Source organism: Mustela nivalis (genome assembly GCF_964662115.1).
Source record: "Mustela nivalis genome assembly, chromosome: 8".
NCBI classification, from domain to species: domain Eukaryota; kingdom Metazoa; phylum Chordata; class Mammalia; order Carnivora; family Mustelidae; genus Mustela; species Mustela nivalis.
In genome coordinates this window covers 84,292,456-84,303,119 of record NC_139027.1, presented here as the reverse complement: position 1 = coordinate 84,303,119, position 10,664 = coordinate 84,292,456, and the positions used below count along the sequence as shown (strand labels likewise).

Genomic DNA, 10,664 nt, shown 5'->3' with positions numbered 1-10,664 from the left:
TGCTCTCTTCCAGACACTTGATGGTACCTTACCTAATTGGTATTCTTGTCTGCAAAATGGGTTGAAGAATGGCACCTCCCTCATATGGTGTCATAAGGACTAAATGAAATGACTTTGCAGAAATGTTTAGCATGGTGCCTGACACATAGGAAGTCTTCGAGTTAAGGGTTAGGGGTCCCTGTAACATCCTTACTAGTATCTGTTATAACCTCCACCTTACAAATCAGGAGACTGAGGCACGGTCAGGAAAATGACTCACTCAATTAACCAGCATGGTAAGTGGCCTAGTGAGGCCTCAGAGGCAGATCTGTGTGACACCAAAAGCTTTCCAGTCAAGAACACAATGACTTCCGGAGCTCGTGTTGCCTGTTGGCAAGTTCTGTGCCCTTTCACAGACCTGTTCGTCCCGATTTGAGACCAACACAGAAAGTGTTGAGACTTGGTTTGACAAGCAAACACAAAGCCTTCTACCTCAGAAAATACATAATGATTTGTCATTGTGTACACAGACATCCAAGCATCATGTTCCATGAAGACTTTGATGACATCAACAAAGAGGCCCTCCCCAGAGTCCCCAGGGAGGCTAAGCCCTTCTGAAGTAAAGTAGGGTGTCTGAGGCCAATAATTCACATGAGTGTCCAAAGACTGTTCTCAACAGCATTTCTATGATCTCAGAAATTCTCTGTCACTATTACATAATTCCTAACTCAGTTTCTTTCTTTCTTTTTTTTTTTTTTTTATAAAATGTCAAGTAAATTTAGCAAAAATTGGGGTAAAATCTTTTCTTCTAGCTACAGCTTCTCTCATGCTGTAGGTATTTCACAAATGTACAAAGTATGAATAAATTGATGATGAAAGAATGAATCTATTTTGTTCTTGTGAATTGGCTCAAAAAGCCAGTTTTACAAAGGTTAGCTAAAAACTACCTCCCTGAGAAGTCACAAGTGTCCAGTAATGCTTTGCCAAAAAGCTCACAGTCTATATTTTAGATGCCTCTGATGCAAGGATGTCCCCCCACGAATGTGTCCAGAGACTCAGGTGTGTGTTAAAGCAGTCAGGTGCTCTCACTTGCTTTGTAAGCATCAAACCTGAGCTTGAGTAGAAGGCACCCATGCTCCCTCCAGGACCCACAGCTTGGGCAGGGAACACACCTTCCTTTGGTGTTACAGCCACTCGGTGCCATTGGCTGGGGACTGGCCAGCTCTGATCCCATTTCCACCCACCAAGGATTCTTCAAAAGAATCAACATACTAACAAGATCAACAGGCTGGCCCCTCTGCGACATGGCACATGCTTTGCCAGGAGCTCCATTACCGAGAAGTTCTCAAGTGGAAAGAACTGCTCTCGGTGGAACATCTGAATCAGAGTCTTGGCTCTGTGGTCTCAACAGGGAATATTTCTCCTCCCTCCTTAACTGTAAATGTGGCAGTGGGGATCCCACTAAACAGAACCCAGGTGCACAGAAGTTTGTGAGAGCACTTTGTAAACAATGAAGAGTTCAGCTGGCCCATCTCCAAAGACCATTACCACCAACACAGGGGCAGAAGAAAGGTCATTGGGTGCAACCGGATGGCCTATGGCTTGGAAAGAAAAAATATATGCTCTGTCCTCAGCAGCTAGTAACTTCAGATGCTCTTATGCACCCCACTCTCGGATATATATATTAAGCTGGAGTTGCCCCAAAGTTCCTCATTTTTGTGCCTGTCACCTTCACACCTGTGTTGCCATAGACAGCCGAATCTTGCCTGTTATAATTTACCTACTATTTCTTTTCATATCAAATTGAAGTTAACTTTCTTGCTGTACATTTTCATCAATAAACCACAGGTTTGACATGCTGGTAACACGTACTTCTGTGCTGCATTCCATATATGGGGAGACACTGTAGTTAGAAAAGATCACTCCACTGCTCAACCCAAGATGGGAGGAAAGGGAGCCGGCCGAAACCTCATATAAGTTGGCACAAGGAATGACTTGGATGTTCCCTAAGCTGAGCAAAAAAGCAGTCCTAACACACTGAAAAGCAACTTTGAACTCTAATTCATTATCTGTCCATATACAATAAGGATGATTTATGTTCCTATCACACTTTACAGTTTTAAGAACACATTCATGATCATTTTACATGGGGTCCTGACCCCAAATATGGCAGCAGGTGGGGTGGCTGATACCATCCGTTCACACAAGGGACTCAGGGGTGTTGGAGGGTTTGTATGAGATCATGTTAGAAATAAGGAACAGCACCAGTAATGCTCTGTCTTCAGCACATTTCACTGCACCCTCCTCAGGGGGAACAGTATTTTCGCTAGGACTGCTTTGTCCTCTTAAGGCAGGACAACTCTCCCTGCCAGTTTGTTTTTTTTTGTTTTTGTTTTTTTTTAGTCCATCTGCTCTTCTACCTGCACATTTATCTGTCTATCCATCTGTCTATCATTCTTCCCATTTATCCAGCCAGCCAGCTACCAACCTACCCACTTCCCCATCCATCCATCCACTCACCCATCCATCCAGTTTTGGGGGACCTTCTTTGAGCTTGTCACTCACTATACAGAGCACTGGAACTACCTGCCAGTTTTTATTCTTATAAAATGAAGAACGTTCACGGTGAACTGGGATGGCAATAAGGGTAATATCCACCTCAATTTCTTGTGATTTAAAATTCTACTGCAGATTTTCCCTGCTCATACAAAACATAGTAATACGCTCTACTTCTTCCCCTCAAATGAAAGAAAATACTTGAGAGTGGGACAACAAAAGAAGCAGGAAAAGATCTGGTTAGTAAGAGTCCTCTCTTCCATAAGTACATTGGAAATACAATACTTATGGTTACATCGTTGGATCACTTTAGATGAAAAGGGCACACTTCTAATTACTTCACACGAGTATGAAGTCCAAATAATTAGAATATATCCCTGATAGTGTCTTGGAACTTTCTAGAAGAACAAACTGAAGCAGCTAGGTGTTTTCTCCTCAGCCATTCAGAGTCAAGACTCACTTATCTTCATGGCTGCCCTTTGTTTTGGAATTTTAATTCCTTCATTTCAGAGCTGAGGACAGCAAACCAATGATCAATGATGCAGTGGCCTAACATATTGAGAGTCCGTAAAGGGATGTGTTTTAAAGCAGATAAAAATAGAACTCCAAAAATGATGTAGAACAGAGTGAGACAAAACAGGAATCTATTATCAACCAGTATATAAAAGAAAGAAAAAATTCAAACATGCAAAAGAAAGAAAGAAAACATGGGAGATTTCCAAAGAAAAAATAAAACAAAACTTGAACACTCCTGTAAGAATTTTTTGAATTTATCCCAAATAGCTGTAACTTCAACCCACTTGTTTTCATCACACTTTCCCATCACTGATGACTTCCTTATCAATGAATGAAGTAGGGCAATGGTTCTCAAACCTCAGTGTACATCAGAATCACCTGCAAGGCTGGTTAGAACACAGCTGGCTGGGACCCACTCTGAGTTTCAGATTCAGTAGGTCTGGGGCAGAACTCAAGAATGTGCCTTTCTAAATTCCTGGGTTATGCTGCTGCTATGGTTGGTCTGGGGACCCCACTTTGAGAAGCGAAATAGACCATCTCTAGTCCTCATCTTTTCAGCAGGTTGTGACCCTGGGGACCACTCCCCAGTAAACGCCACATTTCTGTTGCTTTCCCAGCCATCTTGCCTCTTCTTCATGTTAGAAACCTAGAGTTCCTCAGGATGCTATGCTAGGCTTCTCTGTCCTTTCACTGAAATCTGCCTGAGCAACCTTGTTCACTCTGAACTCTTTCGTTAACCACGGGCATCTGGCAGCCCCCAGGCTGCTGCTCCATCCTGACACCATGCGAGCTCCCCTCGGGCACAGCATATTGTCTTGTTCAGTGTCTAGAACATGCCTGGAATATAGACTGTGCCCCATAAACAGCTATTACAACTTCCTCGTAGATATTTCCACCTGAATGTCCCACCGGCTAGCCTGCAACTGACATTAAATATACTCTGAAAGAAATACATCAGAGAAGATATACTAGATTCCTTCCCCGTATTTCCAGTCGTACCACCATCTACCCATTCCGTACGATCTAAGAAATCGATGGGTCATCCTCGAAGTCTTGCCCGTCAAACGCCAAGTTGTGCTGACTTCACTTCTAAATCTCTTTCGGGTTGTTCCATTCCCTCCACCCCATTCCCATTGCCGCTGCCTCATCAAAGCCACCCAGCCTCGCACCCAGTCCCTTCTCTGATCTCTGCACCAAGCAGTCGGCGGAGAGATGGGATCTCATTCCGTGCTCCGTGACGAAAGCCAGCCCTGTCCTCCCGGATGTGTTTTTGTTCCTCAAACACTCCATGTGCTCTCATTTCTGAGCCGTGGCTCGTGAGCTTCCTTCCACCTAGAATACTCTTTCCTTTTCTTCCCCCACATGTCCTTCTACTCATTTTTAGTTCCCACTGCAAACATTCGGATCCTCCAAAAAGCCTTCCCTTCCTCTCTCATAAAAACAGAACAAAATCCCCAAATTGGAATATGGCTTGCCTTGAGTTCCTATGACCTCTCTACCTACAGAGACTGCACTACCCCTGCTTGTTTAGCTACTAGCCTTGTTTGCTCTCCGGGGCGGGGGGGTTGGGGGGGGTGGGGGGAGGCTCATGTCTGTGTCGTGCTGGGTCCAGGGCCTGGACCTGATCGTATTTGCTGAAGAAATAGGCCAACCAGATTTAACAGGGGGAGACATAAAAGAAATTATTTTTCTATGCTGAGAGCCATCAGAGAAGCAGCATGTCTGGAACGGGCACGGGGAACACTCGAGGATGACGGGAATATTTTGTCCTTTGTTCTGGGTGGAGGTAATATGAAGGTACACATACATAAAAATGCAAGCTATACACTGAAGAGTGATGCATTTTACATATATAAAGTGTACTTCAATAAAAGAAGTGAATTATTTTTAAATTGTGGTATAACTCATATGGAGATATAAAAATTCATTAGGTTAAAACAATTCATGTGGGATGTGACCCTGGAATTCAGTTACAACCCAAGGCACAGAAGTACTGAAAGATGCTAATTATTTCCCAAAGATCCAGAACAAAAACATGGTGAGGGGTTTTTTGTTTGTTTGGGGGGTTTTTTCAAGAAGAGGAGAGAATGGAGGGGGAAAGGGAGAAAGAGAATCCCAAGCAGGTTCCAAGCCCAGTGCAGAGCCCTAAGGGGGCTTTGTCCTATAAGCCCCATATCATGACCTGGGCTGAAATCAAGACCTGGTCGCTTAACCCACTGAGCCACCGAGGCACCCCTTCCTTAAGTCAGTTCAAAAAATGTAATTGCTTTAGATTAACTACACCTTACTTAAATTTGGAGGCCTGAAATTTTTTTAGGGAAAGAGATGATTTCAAAGTCATTCTCCCCAGAATCATAGATACCCTTTAAAAAAAATACCAATTCACAGGTGCACCTGGGTGGTATAGTCAGTTGAGCACGCAGATCTTGGTTTCCGCTCAGGTCGTGCTCAGCGTCATGATCTAAGGGCCATGAGATTGAGCCCCATATCAAGCCCCACATCAAGCCCTGGATTGGGCTCTGTGCTCAGCACAGAGTCTGCTTAGGACTCTCTCTCCCTCTGCCCTTCCCACCTCGCTCACTCTCTCTCTCAAATAAATTTAAAAAAAAATTTTTTTAAGCCCATTTCACAAATTAGAGAGACCATAGTCTAACAGGAAACACGGAAAAGTTCGAGATTCATTTTCTAGCTAATAGGCAAAATGCAGAGCGTTTAGGACCTTGTGTTCTGCAATTTACTTTTCATAAGATCTCTGTGCTTTGTCATGCCGGGCTTCCTAACAGCCCCCCTGACTCTGTTGTTTGTCCTGACTGCTCAGCAGTCTTTTGGACCAGGTAAATGCCAGTTTTGAAACACAGCAATTAAAGCATTCTTCAGGTAGGGTGAAAAGCACCCAGGGGAAGCACGATGCATCCAAAAATAATGACATCTACAGCCACTAACCACTAAAAGGGCGCTTTCTACACTTTAGGCAAAAGTCATTGCCTTCAGCCCTTTCGGGTGATTTTTCTACAAACATACATGTTTGCTTCTGTTCTTGGTATTATTTTAGTCAAAGTTTCATTTTCCTTATGCCTCTCTTTGCTAATGGTATGCTTACATTCAAAATTTAAAGGAGAGAAGGATTTAAAACTCCTGATTATTTAATTTAGTGGAGATATGACTTTAGCATCACAATCCTCATTATTCCCAAGTGAGAGGGAAAACAATTTTAATATACAAAACCCTTTCCAACACCAGAGTTGAAAAACTGAAAGCTTGCCAGTCATCCCAGTCTGACTGTGAGGAAGGGGGCACCACCTTGGCCCCTTTCCTCGTGGGAAAGCCGAGGTAGCTAACTGGCAAAGGAAAGGGGACCCAATGTCCCGGGGGCAGGCAGGGGTACTTATTCCTAATTTGGGGCAGTCTGTCGCGGTTTCAAAGTATCACCCAGGAAAAGGAAATAATCCGATAAAGTTGACGTTACCCGGGGAAATGAGAGGGGAGGGGAGGTCGGGGGCCGCTGGGATGGGCGACGGGCAGAGATGGTGATGGTGATGATGGTGATGGTGACGGTGGAGGCGATGGTGGCGGTGATGATGATGGTAATGATGGTGACGCTCGCCGGCTCCTCTCCAGTTTCTCCATCACTGCCTGTCCTCTCTGCCTCCTCCGTCCCCGCGTGGCCTCTGCCCGGAGAAACACAGCCGCCAGGATTTGCACCCAAGCCGCACGTCCTCGGGCGCAAGGCTGCGGCGCCCGCCACCCCGGCACCCCGCCGCGCCCCCCGCGGCCGCAGCTCCTCGCAGGGCGCGCACCGGCCCGGCTCCCCGCCCGCGCGCCCGGCCCGCCCGGCTGGCCCCGCGGCCCCCGGCCAGCTCCCCGCCGAGACCCCGCGGCCCCGGCCGCGGTCACTTACGCCAGCGCTGGGCCCCGCCGAGACAAAGGCTGCGCGGCCGCTGCGCCGCCGGCTGCTCCTCCGGCCGCCGCCGCCGGGGACCCGGAGGAGGCGAGGGGGAGGGGACAGAAGGGAGGGGACGGCGGGGAGGGGCTACCCGGCTGCAGCGGCCCAGACCCCGCTCCTGCTCCCCCCGGCCCGCCGCCCTCCGGGGCGCCGTCCTCCCCCAGTCCTCGGTCCCGAAAACCTCCCCCAAGGGACCGGGGTACCGCCCCTCGAGGGGGCGGGGTGGGAGGAAGAGGAAGGGAGACGCGCGCGCGCGCCTGTGTGTGTGTGTGTGTGTGTGTGTGTGTGTGTGTGTGTGTTCCCTCCTCCCAATCAGGATCCTCTCCATCCACCCCCGCAGCCCCGAGCCATCTCAGGAAAATGCCAGCCTCTGCCGCACCTTACAACCCTGGAGATGCTCCCACCGACCTCCTTGCCGTCCACTCACCTCTCCTCCTGATGTCCAACCATTTTATGAAGAGCAAAACTGAGACCTGGAAGGTGAAGTGCCCAAGGACGCAAGGTGGGAGGAGAATGCCAGGACCGTGAACTCTTTCCGGGTGGGACCCACATCTCCCCAGTTTTCCACCTCCCCGCCCCCCCTGCCCCGCCTCCGCAGCTTGTTTAGCTCCAGTCGCTGGCCCCCAGCAGGACCCGGCAGGTTGGAAGGTGGGCACCGGGGAAGGCGACCCCCTCATGCACCTTCGGGGAATGGGGCGGCTTCCCTTTTCTGAGAAGTACCACTTTCCCTTGGCTCAGTCATTTGCATCTTGTTAAGAATAGTGGCTTTGATTTGTTTTTATTTTTAAAACTTTTCACTATGGAATTAAGAAAAAAAAAAAAATCAAAAGTAGACTAGTATAAGGAAGCCCTGAGTGCTTAGCTCCAGCTTCAAAGGTTGTAATCCTTGCTATTCTTCCATTTATTCCCCACTCTTCTCCATCCTCGGGGCTAAGGACTTTAAAAGAACACAGTCACAATTTCCCTTACCCCAACTTACCAAATTAAGAATAATTTCTTGACACCAGCTGACTGTGATTTGTTAACAGCTGATGGTTATTTGTTGAGAACTTATTACCAAGCTTGTGTTCAGCGACTCTACTGATGCTGCTCAGCTTCTGTGTGGGCCCTAGGGTCTCCAGAGCCAGTGATAGACAAGGGTTGTCTACATTGTTTTTGGCCTCTGGTGACTGATGGAGCAGGAGTTCCATAGCTCTGACCTAGCATGGGTGGGTGCTTCTTACTGAGTCCCAGGCCCTGGAAAATATTGATTGCAGGCCATCCTTCCAGAAAAAGGCACACACAAAATTCTGATTTAAAGTCAGGGGACTCGGGGGCACCTGGGTGGCTCAGTGGGTTAAAGCCTCTGCCTTCAGCACAGGTCATGATCCCAGGGTTCTGGGATCAAGCCCCGCATTGGGCTCTCTGCTCCATGGAGAACCTGCTTCCTTCTCTGTCTGCCTCTCTGCCTACTTGTGATCTCTCTCTGTCAAATAAATAAATAAAATATTTAAAAAAAAAAATAGTCAGGGGACTTGGATGTGAGGACGATCTTGCTGTAACATCTGTCACCCCACTGAGCACCAGGATTGATTCAGCTGATCTGGCTGGCTACGCAGGTGTCCCCTTCCTCTCTCACCACTCCAGGTGCGTCCCTCCCAAAACTGCGTGCTCTGTCGACGAGGACGACCTTCCCTAATAGAGGAGAGGACCATTTTTTGATCCAGGGTATACGAGTAGCTGCCCTCCCCTGCTGGAACCTCCAAACAAGCTCTCAGGGTCCATTTGTAGGAGAACAGAGGGTAGTCAAGTTTTCAAGACTTCAGACACATCCAAATGAGGCGCTGCACATGGCAGTCTGCCTTTCTAAAAAAATAAATAAATAAATAAAACAAACAAATAAACAAAAACGGGGGACTCCGTTCACTTCTCACAGGCTGCCTGAATCTAACTACAGGTTACAAACGACAGAAGTGGTCTGATAAGTCCTTTGCAGTCCCTTGGAGACCCCGAGATGGGATCCTGAGTCTTCAGCTGGGTTCGCCTCTTGTTTGCTGAGAGCTCTGGGACCCAGGGACAGAAGGGGAACGCTAGGGTATGGGGCCTTCCTTCCCTGGGAGGAGGCTCTGTGTTAAGTCCTATGCCAGTGTGGTATGAATCCAGTAACTCTTGCTAGCCTTGTGATCTTGGGCAAGTTACTTGACATCTCCGTGCCTCTTTTCTCACCAGGGACAAAATAGGGTTGCCATTCAAACCAGCCTCGCCGGGCTGCCAGGGGGCCTTTAAGGCACAGTCAGTGTCTGGTTCCTAAAGGTAGAGAAGGTGCTCAGAGCATTCACACTGGTTGTGCCCGAAAAGTGGGAGGACCAGTGGTTGAAACCTAGGAGGACCTCGGCTGCTCCAAACAATTCCCAGCATCGGTGGAAGAAAACAGAAGGGCCCGTGCCTGCTTTCTGCAGCAGTAGAAGCAAGGCGTACCTGTGACAAAGCGGCTCTTCGCCCCCTGCCTGGGGAGGCAGTGCGGGTACCCACTGGTGGGCCTCGGTGGAATTCCTAATTACTGTGGGTTTCCTGACTAACATGGCTCAGGAAATGGTCTCTGAGATGCTCCAGGGATGCGCTCATTCTCTCTCCACCCACCCCAACCCAGACCAGTCTCAGTCGGTGGAACTTGGCATTCATTCCCTCTCCTACCTTCTCAAGCCTTCCCTCTCTCCCCTGTGACTTCGCCCTGATAATTTCAGGCAGAAGGAAATCTCCCCAGTCGGAGTTCCTGGGCCTGCCCTGCATTAGTGATCTATCCCATCAGTTGCTGTGTGTGTCCCATGTGCCTGTCTAGGGTGGAAATGTGTTGAGAGGAGAGATTGTCAACAGCTGTCTCAGCACTGCCTGTAACAACCTGTTGATTGCCCAACCCAACATTCATGCAAAGAGCACATCTTCTTTTCTTCTTAAAGGATTTTATTTATTTATCAGAGAGAGAGAGAGCAAGGACACACAAATAGGCAGAGAGACAGGCAGAGGCGGAGAGAGAAAGGAGCCAGACACAGGATGTGATCCCAGGACTCTGGGATCATGACCTGAGCCCAAGGCAGTGGCTTAACTGACTAGTCACCCAGGCGTCCCCAAAGAGTGCTGCTTGTAATGTAATTAGATTATTATTCTCCCAAGAGTTCAACCTGGGCTAGGATTTCCATGTCCCGTGGGGAGCCCCGAAACTAGCACATCACTTGATCCTGCTTACCTGCCTGCCCTTCCCCAGGCTGGGGCTTCCCATTCACCCTGATTGTGACACTCTGTTTCTGAATCTTCATCTCCCAATTGCTCTGTAATCTCATCCCCGAGCTGGCAAGGGGACCACCTCCCCTAGTGCGGGTCTGGATTTCGACGGAGAACTGGCCTTTCTCTTCTCTCTGTACCTTCCCCCTTTCCCTCTCTCCTCTCTCCCACTTCCCTTCCCTCACTTATGCATCTCCTCCTTTCCTAGCTCATAATATGGATCATATTGATTTTTCAAGCCATCTTTGGCCACCATCAATCAGGGAAGAGGTAGGTGAGTAGAATCAACTAAAGCTTTTGTAGAATGAGAAGGACAGAAGAAACATAGTGTCTAGCTGTGCTTGGGGGAGAATGGCCGAACTGTAGGTCCTCTTACAGGGTGTAGAATATTTTAGGGATACTCCGACCTTAT

At 48.1% G+C, this 10,664-nt stretch overlaps 1 protein-coding gene across 1 annotated transcript; it reads right to left on the bottom strand.

The window, feature by feature from the left end:
- Positions 1-6,230: 6,230 nt before the first annotated feature.
- Positions 6,231-10,287, bottom strand: LOC309870637 (uncharacterized protein; the record flags this gene model as incomplete). Its single annotated transcript, XM_082743009.1, has 4 exons — positions 6,231-6,719; positions 6,950-7,251; positions 8,613-8,668; positions 10,218-10,287. 4 exons carry the CDS (start codon positions 10,285-10,287, stop codon positions 6,443-6,445), a joined length of 705 nt encoding a protein of 234 aa, XP_082599135.1. The 3' UTR covers positions 6,231-6,442.
- Positions 10,288-10,664: the final 377 nt, after the last annotated feature.